Source organism: Oryx dammah, unplaced genomic scaffold (assembly GCF_014754425.2).
Source record: "Oryx dammah isolate SB20612 unplaced genomic scaffold, SCBI_Odam_1.1 HiC_scaffold_26, whole genome shotgun sequence".
Classification (NCBI taxonomy): Eukaryota; Metazoa; Chordata; class Mammalia; order Artiodactyla; family Bovidae; genus Oryx; species Oryx dammah.
The window spans coordinates 32,464,405-32,484,804 of record NW_024070210.1 but is presented as its reverse complement, the minus strand read 5'-3'; the positions used below and the strand labels follow the sequence as shown (position 1 = coordinate 32,484,804).

The 20,400-nt window shown below is 41.7% G+C and overlaps 1 protein-coding gene across 1 annotated transcript in view; it reads right to left on the bottom strand.

Annotated features, from left to right (window-relative positions):
* Positions 1 to 20,400, bottom strand: part of ARMH4 (armadillo like helical domain containing 4) — a 141,436-nt gene that overhangs the window by 78,062 nt on the left and 42,974 nt on the right. Inside the window, exon 5 of the mRNA XM_040226367.1 lies at positions 9,937 to 10,191. Coding sequence (XP_040082301.1) covers positions 9,937 to 10,191 — 255 coding nt within the window. The remainder of the gene's footprint in view (positions 1 to 9,936; positions 10,192 to 20,400) is intronic.

The following is a 20,400-nucleotide window of genomic DNA, read 5'->3' as shown; positions in this document are numbered from 1 at the left end:
AGTTTGAAACTTAGAGTTGATTTCTCATTCATTTTCCCCAAAGAAATAGTAGGAGAAGAATAAGGGAATCTGCAGTGTCCCACAGCTGACTCAGGCAAAGGGAACACTGTGTGTGTGTGTGTGTGTCTGTGTGTGTGTCTGTGTCTGTGTGTGTCTGTGTCTCTGTGTGTGTGTCTGTGTCTATCTGTGTGTGTGTCTGTCTGTGTCTGTGTGTGTGTCTGTGTCTGTGTGTGTCTATCTGTGTCTGTGTGTGTGTGTCTGTGTCTGTGTGTGTGTTTGTGTATCCCTGCATCGCCTGCGTTGGCAGCAGGGTTCTTTACCACTAGCACCTCCTGGGAAGCCTCTTTCTCCCTATAGGTCCCTAACTACTCCTATTCGAGTAACTCAATAACTCAAATGGAAAAACCTATGAGGAAATGATATCTTGCACTTGGAAGGCATTCTGCTCTGCAGATCTAATATGCCTTAAGCACTCTTTCTCCTGAGTAAGGAGAGGCAGAGATCACAATGTCTAATTCAAACTTTAGCACCAGTGCGTCTTGCCTAATGCGGAAAAAGGAGGTCTACCTCCAAGTGCTGCTCCTCCTGTCTAGGAAAAGTAATTTAGTTCTTTCCAAAGAGTGAATGGTATTACTCTCAAAGCCAGAAAACTGGGTAACCACCTCAGGACAGGAAGGTGCCTACCCATGGAAACTCACATCTGGAGAGGCTCACTCATTTCAGATGCTGGAGTCAGGGTACAAAATGTCCACAGTTCAGATTTAGAAGTCTGTCACGTGACCATGGACTTTATGGGAAAATTAAACCATGGATATTGACTTTAAGTTTCATCTCTACGTGAGATTAAACACAGAAGAAAAAAAAGATAAGACACAGTAATCCAAGACCAAAAGATCATTACAAGCAAAGTCAATCTTCACTCCTGGGAATTCAATTCATAGAACACTTCTTAAAATCCTCTGTCTCTCTTTACAAACAGAAGCTGCCTCACCCCAAGAGAACCACCAGAAGACCCAGCCTAGGACAGCTGTGCTCTAGCGGGTAGGACCCAGGTATCAATAATCTGTGTCACTCTCCAGGTGATTCCAATGTGCAGCCAAGAGTGAGAACCACTGGTCCAGGGGCTTTGGTCAATCTGCCGCTCACACTGTGCTGGACTAAGGTTTCTTTCTTTCTCCTTCCATGCATATATTTAACCATGTTAGCCTGGCAGCTTCCTGAGCAACTTCACAATCCATAGCTTAACATGCTATATGCCAAAATACACTGACATTTGTTGCTGTGAAGGATTGTTTGAAATCTCACACTTCCCACTGTCTTTTACGGAGAATCTTTTTCTTGCTGCCACAGCCCATGTCACACTATATTTAAGTTCGACCTTAGCTACATGTGAAGTGTTTTAAAAGGACAAGAAGGATGATGAGGAGAAGAGAAGAACTGACACAGTTTAGGAAGGGTCTGACTTTCTCACAGACAAATGTTCAGTTTCTCTAAGGCCCAACCCCCACACCCTTTTTGCCAATTCAAAATATATTCTCTTTCACATTAAAATCATCCTAAATTACCAGGTAATGAAACTGATAATAATATACAAATGATAACATCTTAATGTGGTTAATCTTAATCTTAAAGTTGGTGTTAGTAGTAAAGAATCCGCCTGCCAATGCAAGAGACTCAGGTTTGATCAGGGGATAAAGAAGATCCCCTGCAGAAGGAAACGGCAACCCACTCCAGTATCCTTGCCTGGAAAATTCCATGGATAGAGGAGCCTAGAGGGCTACAGTCAATGGGGTCACAAAGAGTTGGACAAGACTGAGCGACTGAGCACACACACCACATTCCAATACTATCCTATCCAGATAGGAGATCTGCATTTTACTAAGGCCTTCTCAAGACATATAATATTATTTCAATCCAAAGGAAGACTCTTAATATTGAAGGGTAGGCACCATATTAAAATAGGAAGGATGATATAAATTTGGGCTTGCACAAGCACTCCTTAAGTTACACCTCACAGATGGCTGCCCACTCAGAGAAACTGCTTGTTGTAAGTGACGATTCAATTCCACCACAGTGGAATTGCTCAGCCACTGGCCTCACATCTATGGTACCACTCTCTGCCTCACTACAATTTATCTCCACATGTCAGCCTCTCTTTCCCTAAAATACAGCACCTACTGGAGTAGGTGCTTTATAAATATCTGGTGAAAAACTAGAAACATGAATGCTCTTCATTCTTCTGCTTTCCACAAACATCTCTATACTGTTAATTGAATATTTACCATGTTTTTTAAAGACCTCCAGAGAAAAATATTCTACTTCCTGAATCAGGAACCCATTCCAATATTAGATGGAGGCTTTTGGGAAAAAAAAGTAAAGACAGCTATAATTCTGCACTTAACTAATTAATGGAATCTGGAAGCCTTATCTATTCAGAAAGTGAAAGTGAGTGAAGTCACTCAGTCGTGTCCGACTCTTTGCGACCCGTGGACTGTAGCCCACCAAGCTCCTCCATCCATGGGATTCTCCAGGCAAGAGTACTGGAGTGGGTTGCGAAACCATAAAGTGGCCCTAAATGATCTCTTCTTGGAACAATACCATCCTCAGGCCGTCATCCAAAACTCATGAATACAGAACATAATTAGGGAACTTCCCTGGTGGTCCAGTGGTTAAGAATTCATCTGCCAGTACAGAGGACACGGGTTTGATCCCTGGTCCTGACTGTTGCAGAGCAACTAAGCCCTGTGTACTGCAACTCCTGAAGCCCACATGGCTAGAGCCCTTGCTCCACAACAACAGAAACCATCGCAGTGAGAAGTCCAAGCACTGAAACAAAGAGCAGCCCCTAGCTGCCACAACTAGAGAAGGCCCAAGTGCAGCAATGAAGACCCAGAACAACCAAAAATAGAAAAATAAATAAAACAGACACAAAAACTCAATGTGCAACCTTTTTAAAAAATTAGATAAATTAAAAAAATTTTTAACATATTTAAAATAAATATATTAATTTAACGAGATTGGTCATAGGAGTCTTAGAAGAAACATGGATAAGAATCAGCCACAAGAGAAGTAAACAGAAAAACACAGAAATCATAGATGATAGGTATGGTGTCTGACATGCAGCCTCATGGTTCCACCAGTCACGTGATCACATTCCACTTGCCAATGACTGTCTAGAAACTAGCATGTGACCTAATTTCAACCAATCAAAAGTGAATATTCCACTGGGGGATTCTTGGAAATGCTTCCTCTCTCCTGAGAAAGAAACACAATAAAAAGACAGTCTTCTTCTTTGAACAATGTCTTGTCTAGGTGTGACACCTGAAACTGCTTCAAGCCATTATAATTGTACGGAGACCAGCCTGGGGCCAAAGTCAGCATCCCGAAGGAGGACAGTGCGGTAAGATGGAACAACTGAGGCACCAATGGCAGCTGAGCTACTCAAGTCAACTGACCCAGAAGCTCTATCTCTGGACTTCTTCTTTTCAGAGAAAATACATCTATTTAAGGTTTCTGCTACCTGTAGCTAAAGGCATCCTAGCAGATATAGAATGCACAAAGTAAAGAATCACCAGATATTAATTACATTGGAAATGTTTAAATGTCAGAATGGATACATTGACTCAACTTCGTCCATATTGATTTTATAGTTTTAAAAGAATAATCATGTGATTTATTACTACAAAAGGATAAGAAGTAGTGTGGGTCACAGTATCTGCTCTCTACAGGTTTCTACCAATAAATCTGAAAATGATCTTGTTAGATCAGAAAAGAAATTGATTCTGCATATGTAAATAAAGAACTTACTCTACACTACAATCAGTGCACCTCAGCCCTAACATGGAACTTTCACTCCTGATTCTTTATCCTGACAGCCTACCGTTAAGTCCACAATCACACCTCCCAACAGCAAGATCGAGAAACTGGGCTCTTTCCCTCCAAAGCTTTAGAGGCAATGTGTATGTGGCAACAGAAAACCAGAAGTGCAAAGAATTAAGCCATGAATCTACTGCTTTGCCTTAGAAAGTAATCTAAGTTTTCTCCTTTTGTTTCTTCACAGAAAATGAAATGATACTCTATTCAAAGAGTGTATATTATTTTTAGCCAATTCCAACTACCCACTTCAATCTGTTCATTTTTAAAGGTGTCTATGGGTTTTAGCACTTGATTTGGAATACCATTCATATTGTAAAATAGGATGTGATCATCTATAAATAAAACAACCCACTTAGAAGTAGGAATGAATAAGATGGTCAATTAAAGTAAAATTGTTTTAAATTAGATTACTTTTTAGAGGCCTCCATCTTTGCATTTTTAGTGATTCATTAAGAAAAAACTACAGTTAAGTTTACAACACTCACATTCAGCCTACAGCTGCCATGCAGCTCTGCTTTCTAAAATGAAGCTGCTCATGAAATACTTATTGAAATCTGTATTAGTTTCCTATTTCTGCTGTAACAAATTACCACTAAGTTAGGGGCTCAAAACAATACAAACTTATTATCTTATAGTTTTGCAGGTCAAAAGTCTAAAATGGGTCTCGAGGAACTAAAATCAAGGTGCCAGTAGGACTGTGTTCCTTCTAGAAGCTCAAGAAGAGAATTCTTCTCTTTGCCTTTTCCAGCTTGTGGAGGCTGCCAGAATTCCTTGCTTCTGGCCACATCATTCTGACCTCTGCCTCTGTCATCACACCTACTTTTCTGACTCTGACCTGTCTTCTTCCTGCTTATAAGGACACTTGTGAACACACCTGTGTGACCTTTGCAGAAAATCCAGGATAACCATTCCATCTCAAGATCCTTAACCTAATCATCAGCAAAGCTTTTTGCCAGGTAAGACAACATAATCATAGGTTCCAAAGATTAGGACATAAACATATTTGAAAAAAGTGCAAGTGTTAGTCGCTCAGTCGTGTCAGACTCTTTGTGACCCTGTGGACTGCAGCCCACCAGGCCCCTCTGCCCATGAAATTCTCCAGGCAAGAATACTGGAGTGGGCAGTCTCTCCCTTCTCCAGGGGTCTTCCTGACCCAGGGATCAATCCTGGGTCTCCCACTTTGTGGGCAGATTCTTTACTGTCTGAGCCAACCTGGGGAGCCATTATTCTTGGTACCACTAAATCCATCACAAACCGGGGAGGGGTCCCTCTTTATCATGTGATCTGAGAGCATTTAGGAAACTGTATCAATTAATACTGACCCAGAAGTTGTCAGTGGTTTTGAGTTACTAGCAAATACTCCTGTTCCCCCAAGAAAAAGATGGTGAGCTAGTAAAATCTTAGACACAAGCACTACTAACCCAGCCCAGTCTTCCCACAGTAGAAAACTGGAAGGACTTCCTTGTTGGGTTCCCATGAAAATTAGAATGCTAAAACCATGTTGGCAAATTGAATTTTTCAGGAAAAGAAGTGGCAGCCAAAGGTAAGAGACATCCAGGGAAATGGTAAATTTTATAAAAAGAAAAAATCTGATATAAAACAAAATGTCAAGACTTGGGAAAATCACTTTTTAAAAAAAGACTGATTAATTGATTTACTTAGTCTATTTATTTTTTGACTGTGGTGGGTCTTTGTTGCTGCACATGGGCTTTCCCTAGTAGCAGCAAGCCAGGGCATCTTTCTTGCGTTGTGGGGGTTTCTCATTGCAGTGGCTTCTCTTGTTGAGAAGCACAGGCTCTAGGCACAAAGGCTTCGGTAGTTGCAGCTCATGGGCTCAGTAGTTGTGGCGCACAGGCTCAGTTGCTCCGAGACATATGGGATCTTCCCAGACCAGAGATTGAACCACTCCCTTGCATGCAAAGGCAAATTCTTAACCACTGAACCACCAGGGAAGTCCAAAATCACTTTTTAAAGTGACAAATCACCCTAGTGATAACAAATCACTAAATCGGTATTACTAACTTAAAAAACTTTAGCCATGCATGGAGGCTGGAATCAGGAGGCAAGACAAGGGGACAAGACAAGGGGCTATTCACCCTCCACCTCATGCCCTACACACCTTAAAATGTAACTGCTATTAACCAAAAACTGGGGAAAACCCAAATGTTCGTAGATAACGTGATGAGATAAACAAGATGTAGCATATCCATGGAGAAGGCAATGGCACCCCACTCCAGTACTCTTGCCTGGAAAATCCCATGGACGGAGGAGCCTGGTAGGCTGCAGTCCATGGGGTCGCTAAGAGCCAGACACGACTGAGCGATTTCACTTTCACTTTTCACTTTCATGCATTGGAGGAGGAAATGGCAACCCACTCCAGTGCTCTTGCCTGGAGAATCCCAGGGATGGGGGAGCCTGAGGGGCTGCCATCTATGGGGTCGCACAGAGTCTGACACGACTGAAGTGACTTAGCACCAGCAGCAGCAGCATATCCATACAGTTGAGTACTACACAGCTATAAAACCAGAACAAATTTGGGACTTCCTTGGTGGTCCAGTGATTGAGAATCCGTCTTCCAATGCAGGGAACACAAGTCTGATCCCTGGGTGGGGAACTAAGATTCCACATGCCTCAGGGCAACTAAGCCTACGTGCATGCTGCAACTAGAGAAAAGACTACACATCACAATGAATAGCTCGCATGCTGCAACTACGACATGATGCTTCCAAATAAATATAAAATTTTTTTAATTTTAAAAAGGGGGAACAAATTACTGATACAGACAACGACATGGCTGAATCTCAAAATCTATGCTAAGTGAGAGAAGCTAGACACATAAGAGTATTTATTATATGATTCTATGTATATAAAATTCTAGAAAATGCAACCTAACCTGTAGTAATAAATGTAGATCAGTGGTTACCTGCGATTGAGGACTGAGAGAGGGATGGACTGCATAGGACATGAGGAATAACTGGGGGGACAAAGGGGAAGTGATGGAAATTCTGCATTTTCAATGAGATGGAGGCTGTATGGATATGTACAAGACTCGAATTGCATACTCTGAGTGCAGTTTACTGTATATAGTTTATACCTCAATAAAGATTTCTTAAAAATTTGGCTCCTTTTCAGTGGTAAATTTGTGTTGAGGAACATGTTAAGGCTAGAGCTCAAATGATCATGTTAGCCTTGAACTGTAGCCTCTACAAATCTTTCTAAGATTCACAGTTCCTCCAATTGCTTATCATTATCATAGACGGTATGCCAACTTTCTAAGTGGTGGAAATCTGCTTCCTAGACCACAATCCAGGAATAGAGGCCATATGATCTTCCTGCGGTACTTCTTCCTACAGAGAGGGTACAAAAACAACCTTCTCTCCAGGAATGAGGTACAGTCTCTGAATAGTCACCCAATCTATATTTAAAAGACTGTTCAACTGTCCATGATCCTTTCATGCTATAAATCTACTACCTGAGGAGTCACTTGATATGTAGATTTTTGTGTTTAACCTCTGTAATAAGTTTTATTGGTATTTTGCATTTTATTTCATCATTTCAACCAGTTGTGGAACTGGTGCATTTCAGGCCTGTTCAGGCCTGAAGAGACCAAATATTTATTCACATGTCCCCAGGTCAGTGTTTGTATTTGTTCTATAACACTTTGATAATATTTTGATATACTTATGAGGTTTTAGCAGTTTCATTTGGTATATTTTTAAAGTAACTGCTGCCCAATTACATGCCAAATTTGTTCAGAAAATAATGTAGTAAATATAGCATTGTATGCACATATACTGATACCGTCTGCCTGCCCAGTGGAAACACATCTTTTATCACCTCCTCTCTTTACCATAAGGACATTCCACAGGAAATCCCAGCTACATTCCAACTACAACCTTTATGCCAACCTAGAGGGTGATAAACCCAGAATAACTTCTCAGTCCCAGGCCTCTTCCCTGAATTCAAGACACAAAATCTAAGACCCTCCTGGACACCTCACAGGCTCCTCATATTCAACATGCCCCAAACTAGCTCATCATCTCCCTAAAATACCAAGTTCACATTGCTCCCTTTATCCCCGTTTTTTACCAGAGGCATCACTCTCCACCTGTTCACCCAATCTAAAAACCTAGAAATCATCCTCAACTCTCCATCTGTTTTTCCTCAGTCCTCTAAATCCATTAGTACCTATGGCAAAAGCTTTCAGATTGACTCTTTTCCATTCATCCCATTTCCTCTGCCTTACTTCATGCCCTTTATGTCTCACATAGACATTTCACGATCTCAGAAGTGGCCTTCTTCTCTCTCCCCAATCTCATGCTCCTCCCCTCCTCCTCCACCGCACTATCACCAGAACAGTTTTCATACAGGACAAGTGAAAACCTCCTGGCAGTCAAAGCTCTTCATGATACATCCTTGCTCACCTTTCCAGCCTCGTCTGCTGTTATATCTCCTAGAACTTCTTTTTACCCACTTAACAACATTCTTTGCCAGCCCATCTGTATTACGCTCTTTCATCCCTCCAATGCCTTCGTGTATGTTCTTTCTTTGGTCTCTCTTCCTTGCAAGCTATCTCCTATTTATATAACCTTCAGGCGACAGCTCTGAACTCTCCAAGAGACTCTAGATGGCCTCCTTCTACACTTCTACTCTGCCCTCCTATAACCTATTTTTATCATAGAATTCACCCACCCTGCACTGAAACCTTTATGAATGGGCTCTGCTCTAATCAAGAAAAAGTGTTGCCTTGTTTTTTTCTGTGTTTCCAACACCTTACAAAGGAACACAGTAGGGGTTCTGCTTTTTGGACAAATTAATTAACCACATCAAAAGGATGGCTCACAAAAAAACTATAAGGGAAGAGAAGATGACATTAAAGATCCCTTACACATGTTCCCTTAGTTTTAGAGATTATGGAAAGAATTCCTCCTTAGACTGCAAATCTTTAAAGGTTTTACCAACTTCAGTTTGAGCTTTTAAAAGAGCAAGAGAGCTTGTTTTAAACTACTCAATCCTGTGATAAACAGACAATGCGATTTTTCCCCACTCCATACTCATGATAATGCACTTACCCTTTCTCACTGCTAATCTGAAAGGGTTTTCATGGGAAGAGAGGAGGACAATCTTTAAGAAATCATATGTAATAAGATTCTAAATTGAAAGTTTCAACCAAGGCACCAAGATACACTAGTATGACATTCCAGAGCAAAATCTGAGATCAACATCCAAATTTTCAATGAAATACTCTAAACACTGGTTATATGACTGTTAAATCAAACCTCTGCTGCACTGAAGGTAACCTCAGGCCTTTTAAAGACCAAGAGAGCTTCAGGGAGGAGATTTCTTTGGAGCAGAGGTCACTTCCCCTCAGGTCAAGAGAGTGAGGCCTCAAACAATCACCCAGAGCTCAACAGCATCTCTCCAGAAAAAGTTAAGAGACAGAAAAAGTTAACAACCCTGCTAACCAGAAGAGAGTATCAAGGTTGGGGTCAGCCTGCTTCCAGGGAGTCTCTCACCAAAAATCCAGGCCATGCCCAGGACAGAGTAAGCTTGGGGTTGTCTGGACACCAAGTGATAAAAAGAGATTATATTTGATGATGAAACTCAACCACAATAATGAGCAGAAACGTATTGGGATGGCTAAAAGCTCACCCAAAAGTGAAGGAAGAACTTCCCCAGGGAGGAAATTCCAAAAGGAGGGGATGACAAAACAGATTTGCTTTCTGACTCCAGCGCATTCATGCCACTTTGGGCAGCTGACTGGTTACACACAATTCTGCCCCAACTGGAAGTCCTCCCAGAGCCAACAGCTGTCCTCCAGCTGGGAAGGAACGATGGAACTCTTTCCAAAAATTAAGGTAACCGTGCTCTTCAGGCAGGTGGAGACTGGAACCTAGCTACTGAAGAGCATAAATATAAACATACTGGAGAAAGAAGTGAGAACTACTTCCCAAATGAAACATCCATTTTGCTCCATCATCAATGCCAGTGAAAGAAAGCTGTCGCCTAAGAAAAGTGAGCTGAGGGGAGGGAGGAAGGAGAGAAACACACATGACTTACCCAGGCCCTGATTCTGCTGCTCCCACTGGATGGCATCGGGTACCTGGAAGGTGACTCCCTCCAGAGAGACCACGTTTTCCTGCTCTGAGCCAGGTTCCTGAGACGTGATGCCAGGGAGCGTGAACCCAGGCAGCTCGGTGTCACCCAAGGTCTCGTCCAGGGAGTCGGCATCTTTGTCTTCCTCATCTTCCTCCTCATCGTCTTCCTCCTCATCCTCTTCCTCTTCATCCTCTTCATCTTCATCATCGTCTCCCTCTAGGAAAGAAGAAAGCAAAGGGAACAAGAAGAAATACAGGTAGTGCCCACAAATGAATCTTTTGAAATGACCCAAACACTACAAAATAAACATGACTGGCCTTTTAAAACATATTTTATCATTGAAGTTGAGCAAGAAGAGCTTTGCAGGATTGCATGCCCACCCTATACCTACAGTTTAAACTTTCAAAACTATAGTTACGGCAGATAATTATCATGCATCGTGTTTATTGGGAGTGAAAGTTCAGGTAATAGGGATGTTGTTCATGTCATATTTATATTTAAAAGGGTGGCAAACATCATCTGCCTGTTTTCTGGAGATCATTATAGATCTGTCTGTTAGAAAGCTCACTGAAATACTAACAGAATTTAAAAGAAGTATTCCAGTCTCTTTCTATCTCATAATACTAAACAAGAGAATTCACTATGTTGACATAGTTTTCTCTCTGCTCTTCTTCCACATCAGTGAATAGAACTCACAACAATGCTAACTGAGAAGTACATTAATCCACTCCTGCCTCTGTTCTCCTTACAGAGGAGGGACCCAAGAAACGGGGAAAGGTCACATGAGCATTCTCAGTCCAATTCTAAAGGGGATCGGGAAATGACACATTGATCAACGACAGTCAGAAAAGAAACATGTGAGAAAAAATCACTATCATTACCATCATCATATGAGTTAAATACATAATGTGTCCATCTGTGATGCTTCAAGAGGTGTAGGTTTAAAGAACATAAGATCCCCAATTTCCTTTTATTTCACGAATGTTAATTTTCTAGGAATACTCTGAACTCCCATCCACATTATGAAGGCACCCCTGAAGCCCCCAATAAGGGTCCACAAAAATCCATTCAAGGCCTTTTCCTTGGTCTCCCTCTTGGCTCTGAACACAGTGGTGACCGTAACATGGAACTCTCTTTGAAGGCTGAAGAGAAGACAGAGGATTAAAGCCACCTAAGAATTTGGAGACTCTCCTTTTTCCAGACAATTTTCTCCTTTTCAGCTATCATTTACAGATTTTCTTAACTTAAAAATATTACTTCTAATCTTTTTCATTCTTATATATCCTTTAACTTCATAGGATTTAATACCTGCCCCTATTCCAAAAATTAAACAATTTATCAACCACCTAGTTCCAGGCACTAGGACTACCACAATAATGTCTCTGCCTTCACGGAGCTGATACATCACTCAGGAGACATACAGCAAACAAAGAGATATATAAATAGATATGCAATATACTGCACTCTGATTAAAACCAGCAAGAAGCCAGAAAATGCCAGGTGCTACTATTTTAGATGGCAAGATCAAGGAAAGTTTTTCTAATAAGGTAAAGTTTGAACAGAGATCATACCGAAATAATGAATTCTTTTGTTTAATTTAGATCATTAAAGATTCCCAGTAGAGGAGGCTGGGGGAACAGTAAAGGCAAAGCCCTGAGGCATATGTCTGCTTACTGTGTTCAAAGAATGGCAAAGAAGATTGGGCTGAGAGGCAGTGAGTGACAGAGAGAATACATGAAACAAGGAAATCAGGGGTAAGCAGCAGCTGCTGCTGCTGCTGCTGCTGCTGCTACTGCTGCTGCTGCTGCTACTGCTGCTGCTACTGCTGCTGCTGCTGCTGCTAAGTCGCTTCAGTCATGTCCAACCCTGTGTGACCCCATAGACGGCAGCCCACCAGGCTTCCCCGCCCCGGGATTCTCCAGGCAAGAACACTGGAGTGGGTTGCCATTTCCTTCTCCAATGCATGAAAGGGAAAAGGGAAAGTGAAGTCGCTCAGTCCTGTCCAACTCTTAGCAACCCCATGGACTGGAGCCTACCAGGCTCCTCTGTCCATGGATTTTCCAGGCAAGAGTACTGGAGTTGGGTGCCATTGCCTTCTCCAGGGGTAAGCAGAGGCCACATCTAAAGCAGATTTGTAAAGAATGACTGGCTACAGGGTGGAGAACAGGTTATCTTAGAGCAAGAGACAAAGCAAGGAGACTCAGAGGAGGCTATTGCAAAAGTCCAGGGAATAGAGGATGATGCTTCAGATGACGGTGCAGTCCTGGAAAAAGAGAGAGGTGATCAGATCTGAGATGTAATTTGAAGGTAGAGCCCTGCTGATAATTTCAATATGGGATGTGAGAAGAAGATCTCACTTTATTAAAAATGAGAACTAAAGAGCCAAAAATGAGACTTAAAGAGCCAAATCAAGAATTTTATGTGAAATATATTAATTGGGAGATGCTTGTGCCTATGATAGCCAAATGGAAATGCTGGAAGTCTAAGGAAGGTCAAAGCTAGAAATAAAAACCTAGGAGTCATCAACTTATAAATTATATTTAAGGCCTTGACACTGACTGAGATCATCAAGAGAATGAGAGTAGATGAAAGGGAAGTAAGTGGGGCAGCCAAAGCCCTGGACAATCAAACATTTAGAGGTTGGCCAGCAGGGGGAGATCCAGCAAAGGAGACAGAGAAGTGACCACAGGAGAAAACCAAAACAAGAGAAGAAAACATTTCTGAGTAGGGGCTAAGTAACAAACGACGACTGTCCCTCTGGTTTAGACATTTGGAAAGTCATTCATGACCTTGACAAAAGTTGTGTTCCTGGAATGGTAGGGACAAAAGTCAGACTGAAGTGCTTCCAAAGTAAATTGGGGAAAAGGAAGCAGATATAGGTAGAGAAAACACAAGAAATTTGGAGAAGAGAATAGGGACATCAGGGGATAGCTGGAGGGAGATATGGGGTCAAGGGTAGGTTCTGAAAGCAGAAACTGTTAGAAATTGCCTGTAATTGATTACATAAGATCTGGTAGAACGGAGGGAACTGATGATGCAGGAGGGAAGAGCAGCAGGAGAAATGTCCTGAGAGATGAGGTGTGATAGAGAAATGATACACATGGACTCTGGAGCCACTTACTATGGCTGAGTGGTTTCAGACCAATTACTGAATTCTGGTGTGCCTCAGCTCCCTCACTGTAAAACTGGTATGAGTCGTACCACACAGGGCTGTTGTAAGGATTACGTTAGTTAATATATCAGGTACTTAGAACTAAGCCTGGCACATAGTGTCCACCACATAAGATTGGCTTCTCTGCTATTACGGAGAGGGGAGGGAATGCAGTGCATGGCCAGCTTGCACACATCCACCTCTGCAGCGTCACAGGTGCAGGTGGGTGGCTAGATTTGGGGCAGGGAGCATGTGAAAGCTGTCATATTCCTTTCCCTGGTCAAATACAAAACTGGTGCATGTGGTCAGATTGCCAGGCAACCCTATGAGTCCACGTGAGTCCATCTGTAGTGTTATAAACTTAAAGCAAAGCATACGAAGATGATCAGTGTGTTTTTCTTCAGCCACATTACTGAATGGGTGGGTGGAGAAGTGGAGTAGGCAGAGACATTTAACCAGGGCCAAGTTTTGCTAGGAGAGCTCAACTAAGGAAGGAGCAGTAGATTGTATGTGAAGAGAACGAGTATAAAGATGAACCAGAAAAGGATACAGACTCCCAACAATATGATGTGTAATTTCTGGGGATCTAACCTAAAGCATGGTGACTATGATTAACAACACTGTATTATGTACTTGAAAGTTATTAAGATAATAGATCTTAAATAGTATCACCAAACCAAAAACTGGTAATTACTTGAGGGGATGGAAGTGTAAACTAACCTTACTGAAGTAATAATTTTACAATATATATACATATATGTGTGTGGGTATCAAATCACCACCTTATATATCTTAAACTTATATACGTTATATGTCATTAATATCTCAATAAAGCTGGAGGGGGAAAAAAGATGGGTCAGGGACTCCAGTTAAAGAGAAGCTGAGAAGGAAGGTGGATAGGAAAAAGTAACAGAGTCACTGGATTATGGAGAAAACTATCAGGAATCATTAAGGCTTTTTGACAATTTTACTGACCATCCTCCTGTAGACAGAAATTGGTGATGAGCTAAAAAGAAAATTTCTTTATTTTTAAATTTTGTAAAATCACTTTTAGTTACTTTTCCTCTCCACAAACCTAGAGGGTTGTTCTTGATAGGAAAATCATGATAATATGATTCTGACCCCCTGAGAACGCAAAGGCAAAGCCAGAGCTCTGAGCCCTCGATTTCCAGCTTTTATCACTGAACCATTATCCTCTGACCACCACCAACCACCAAGGATAACTTATACTTGGTCCTCAATGTGTTCAGTTAGCTTCTCCTCTTTAAAATACAGAGCTAAAAAAAAATATCGTATATTAATGCATATATGTAGAATCTAGAAAAGTGGTATAGATGGTATTATTTGCAAAGCATAAACAGAGACACAAACAGAGGGGAACGATACCAAGTAGAAAGGGGTGGGTGGAACGAATTGGGAAACAGAGACTGACACATACATACACTATGGAAGTGCAGAGTGTTAGTTACACAGTTGTGTCCAACTCTTTGTGACCCCATGTAATATGGCCCACCAGGCTCCTCTGTCTACGGGATTTCTCAGGCAAGAATACTGGAGAGGGAGAGAGTTGCCATTCCCTTCTCTAGGGCATGTTCCCGACCCAGGGATCAAACCCGGGTCTCCAGCATTGCAGGCAGGTTCTTTACCGTCTAAGCCACCATGGAAGACAGCATACACACACTGCTGCTGCTGCTAAGTCACTTCAGTCGTGTCCGACTCTGTGCGACCCCATAGACGGCAGCCCACCAGGCTCCTCCGTCCATGGGATTTTCCAGGCAAGAGTGCTGGAGTGGGGTGCCATTGCCTTCTCCGATATATACACCACAATGTATAAAACAGATAGCTAATGAAAACCTACTATACAGCACAGAGAACTCTCCCCGGTGCTCTGTGTTAACCTAAGTGGAAAGGAAATCCAAAAAAGACAAGATAAAGGTATACACATGGCTTATTCACTTTGCTATACAGAAGGAACTGACATAGCAGTGCAAAGAAACTATACTCTAAATTAAAAATAGCCAGCTAACCAGAGCTAGTTAGCTCTTTTTTATCATTATTATTATTTTTTTAATTGGAGTATAGGTCCTTCACACTGCTATGTCAGTTCCTGCTGTATGACCTAGTTAATCAGCCATACATATACATGCATGCATACTAAGTCACTTCAGTCGTGTCTGACTCTTTGCCACCCTATGGATGGTAGCCCGTTAAGACCCTCTGTCTATAGGATTCTCCAAGCAAGAAAACAGGAGTGGGTTGCCATACCCATCTCCAGGAGATCTTCCCAATCCAGGGAGCAAACCTACAACTCTTCTGTCTCCTGCATTGTCAAGCAAGTTCTTGATCACTAGAGCCACCTGGGAAGACCATGTTGTTGTTGTTCAGTTGCTCAGTCATGTCCGACTCTTTGTGAGCCCACGGAATGCAGCACACCAGGCTTCCCTGTCCTTCACTATCACCCAGACTTTGTTCAAACTCATGTCCATTGAGTTGGTGATACCATACAACCATCTCATCCTCTGTCTTCTCCTGCTCTTTTCTTACCCTCAGTCTTTCCCAGCATCAGGGTCTTTTCCAATGAGTTGGCTCTTTGCATCAGGTGGCCAAACTATTGGAGCTTCAGGTTCAGCATCAGTCCTTCCAATGAATATTCAGGGTTGATTTCCTCTAGGATTGACTGGTTTGATCTCCGTGCTTCCAAGGGATTTCAAAAGTCTTCTCCAGCACCACAATTCAAAAGCACCAATTCTTCAGCCCTCAGCCTTCTTTATGGTCCAACTATCACATACATACATGACTACTGGAAAAACCATAGCTTTGACTACAAGAACTTTTATCTGCAAAGTAATGTCTCTGCTTTTAAATATACTGTCTAGGTTTGTCGTAGTTTTTCTTCCAAGGAGCAAGCGTCTTTGCATTTCATGGCTGCAGTCACTGCAGTGATTTCAGAGCCCAAGAAACTGAAGTCTGTCACTATTTCTATTGTTTCCCCATCTATTTGCAATGAAGTGATGGGACTGGATGCCATGATCTTTTTTTTTTTTTTTTTTGAATGTTGAGTTTTAAGCCAACTATTTCACTCTGCTCTTTCACTTTCATCAAGAGACTCTCTAGTTCCTCTTCACTCTCTGCCATTAGAGTGGTGTCATCTGTATATCTGAGATTATTGATATTTCTCCTGGCAATCCTGATTCCAGCTTGTGCTTCATCCAGCCCACAATGTACTCTGCATATAACTTAAATAAGCAGGGTGACAATATACAGCTTTGACGTACTCCTTTCCCAATTTTGAACCAGTCCATTGTTCCATATCCAGTTCTAATTGTTGCTTCTTGACCTGCATAAAAGCTTCTCAGGAGACAGGTAAAATAGTTTGGTATTACCATCTCTTTGAGAATTTTCCACAGTTTGTTGTGATCCACACAGTCAAAAGCTTTAGCATAGCCAATGAAGTAGAAGTAGATTTTTTCTGGAATTCTCTTGCTTTTTCTATGATCCAGTGGATGTTGGCAACTTGATCTCTGGTTCCTCTGCCTTTTTAAAATCCAGCTTGTATATCTGGAAGTTCTTGGTTCACAGACTGTTGAAGCCTAGCCTGCAGGATTTTGAGCATTACCTTCCTAGTATGTGAAATGAGCACAATTGTATTTGAACATTCTTTGGCACTGCCCTTCTTTGGGGCTGCAATGAAAACTGACCTTTACCAGTCCACTGCTGAGTTTGCTGGCATATTGAGTGCACCACTTTAACAGCATCATCTTTTAGCATTTGAAACAGCTCAGCTGGAATTCCATCACCTCTACTAGGTCTGTTCATAGTAATGCTTCCTAAGGCCCACTTGACTTCATGCTCCAGGATTTGTGGTTCTAGGTGAGTGACTACACTATCATGGTTACCTGGGTCATTTAGTTCAGTTCAGTTCAGTCACTCAGTTGTGTCTGATTCTTTGCAACCCCATGGACTGCAACACACCAGGCCTTCCTGTCCAACACCAACTCCTGGAGGCTACTCAAACTCGTGTCCATTGAGTCCATGATGCCATCCAACCATCTCATCCTCTCTCATCCCCTTCTCCTCCTGCCCTCAATCTTTCCCAGCATAAGGCTCTTTTTAAATGAGTCAGCTTTTCACATCAGGTGGCCAGTATATTGGAGTTTCAGCTTCAGCATCAGTCCTCCCAATGAATATACAGGACTAATTTCCTTTAGGATGGCCTGGTTGGATCTCCTTGCAGTCCAAGGGACTCTCAAGAGTCTTCTCCAACACCACAGTTCAAACGCATCAATTCTTCGGCGCTCAGCCTTCTTCACAGTCCAACTCTCACATCCATACATGACCACAGGAAAAACCATAGCCTTGACTAGACGGACCTTAGTCAGCAAAGTAATGTCTCTGCTTTTTAATATGCTGTCTAAGTTGGTTATAACCTTTCTTCCCAAGGAGCAAGCGTCTTTTAATTTCATGGCTGCAGTCACCATCTGCAGTTATTTCAGAGTCCAAAAATATAAAGTCTGTTACTGCTTCCATTGCTTCCCCATCTATTTGCCATGAAGTGATGAGACAAGATGCCATGACCTTAGTTTTCTGAATGCTGAGTTTTAAGCCAACTTTTTCACTCTTCTTTCGCTTTCATCAAGAGGCTCTTTAGTTCTTCTTCGCTTTCTGCCATAAGGGTGGTGTCATCTGCATAGGGATGCAGGCTGCTGCTGCTGCTGCTAAGTCACATCAGTCATGTCCAACTCTGTGCAACCCCATAGAAGGCAGCCCACCAGGTTCCTCCATCCCTGAGATTCTCCAGGCAAGAACACTGGAGTGGGTTGCCATTTCCTTCTCCAATGCATGAAAGTGAAAAGTGAAAGTCAAGTCACTCAGTCATGTCCGACTCTGTGCGACCCCATGGACTGCAGCCTGCCAGGCTCCTCTGTCCATGGGACTTTCCAGGCAAGAGTACTGGAGTGGGTCACCAGTGCCTTCTCTGAAGGATGCAGGTTAGGGAAAGGGAAAATCATTAGATGATTCAGATATGACCTAAATCAAATCCCTTATGATTTACAGTGGAAGTGACAAATAGATTCAAAGGATTAGATCTGATAGATAGAGTGCCTGAAGAAATATGGATGGAGGTTCATGACACTGTACAGGAAGCAGGGATCAAGACTGTCCCCAAGAAAAAGAAATGCAAAAAGGCAAAATGGTTATCTGAGGAGGCCTTACAAATACCTGTGAAAAGAAGAGAAGTGAAAGGCAAAGGAGAAAAGGAAAGACATACCCATTTGAATGCAGGGTTCTAAAGAACAGCAAGAAGAGATAAGAAAGCCTTCCTCAGCGATCAATACAATGAAATAGAGGAAAACAACAGAATGGGAAAGACTAGAGATCTCTTCAAGAAAATTAGAGATACCAAGGGAACATTTCATGCAAAGATAGGCACAATAAAGGACAGAAATGGTATGGACCTAACAGAAGCAGAAGATATTAAGAAGAGGTGGCAAGAATACACAGAAGAACTGTACAAAAAAAGATCTTCATGACCCAGATAATCATGATGGTGTGATCACTCACCTAGAGCCAGACATCCTGGAATGTGAAGTCAAGTGGGTCTTAGGAAGCATCACTACGAACAAAGCTAGTGGAGGTGATGGAATTCCAGTTGAGCTATTTCAAATCCTGAAAGATGATGCTGTGAAAGTGCTGCACTCATTATGCCAGCAAATTTGGAAAACTCAGCAGTGGCCACAGGACTGGAAAAGGTCAGTTTTCATTCCAATCCCAAAGAAAGGCAATGCCAAAGAATGCTCAAACTACTGCACAATTGCACTCATCTCACACGCTAGCAAAGCAATGCTCAAAATTCTCCAAGCCAGGCTTCAACAGTATGTGAACCATGAACTTCCAGGTGTTCAAGCTGGAGAGGAACCAGAGATCAAACTGCCAACATCTGTTGAATCATCAAAAAAGCAAGAGAGTTTCAGAAAAACATCTATTTCTGCTTTATTGACTATGCCAAAGCCTTTGACTGTGTGGATCACAACAAACTGTGGGAAATTCTTAAAGAGATGGGAATACCAGACCACCTGACATGCCTCTTGAGAGACCTGTATGCAGGTCAGGAAGCAACAGTTAGACTGGTTCCAAATAGGAAAAGGAGTATGTCAAGTCTGTATGTTGTCACCCTGCTTATTTAACTTATATGAAGAGTACATCATGAGAAACACTGGGCTGGAGGAAGCACAAGCTGGAATCAAGATTGTAGCAAGAAATATCAATAACTTCACATCCACGTTATTAAGTCCATACATATACATATATCTCCTCTTTTATGGATTTCCCTCCCATTTAGGTACAGAGTTAGGTATAGAGTTCTCTACTATACAGTAGGTTTTCATTCATTATCTTAGAAAGAGCTAACTATAGGATCCAAGGGGCTTCCCTGGTGACTCAGACAATAAAGAATCTGCCTGCAATGTGAGAGACCCGAGCTCAGTCCCTGGGTTGAGGAGGGAATGGCTACCCGCTCAAGTATTCTTGCCTGGAGAATTCCATGGACGGAAGAGCCTGGTGGACCCCAGTCCACAGGGTCACAAAGAGTCAGACACGACTGAGTGACTAACACTTTCACACAAAAGAAATCCCATTTCTGGGTATATATCCAAAGGAAATGAAACCTTCAACCCAAAGAGATCTCTGCACTTCCAAGTTCACAGCAGCATTATCCACAATAGCTACAGAATGGAAACAATCTAAGCGTCAGCCAATGGATGAATGGATAAAGATGTAGTATATATTTATAAATATTTTTATATATAGGATATTATTTATACTATGCAATTTATATTATACATGCAGGTATGCATGTGTGTGTGTGTATATATATATGGAATATTATTAAGGCCTTCAAAAAAAGAGAAATCCTGTCACTGGCAACATGGATAAACCTGGAGAACATTATGCTAAGTGAAATAAGTCAGAGAAAGACAAATACTACATGGTATCACTTATATGTGGAATTAAAAGTCTAATTCATAGAAACAAAGAATAGAAAAGTAATTGCCAGGGTCTATGAATGGAGGTAAAAATAGGAAGAATTGCTAAAAGGATACAAACTTTCAGTTATAAGATGAATAAAGTTTGGGGACCTAATGTAAATATGGTCACTACAGCTGATAACACCATATTGTACAACTGAAATTTGCTATGAAAAGAGAACTTAAAATGTTCTCACCAAAAATTAAAAAGGTAAATATGTGAGATGATCAATGTGTTAATTAATCTGA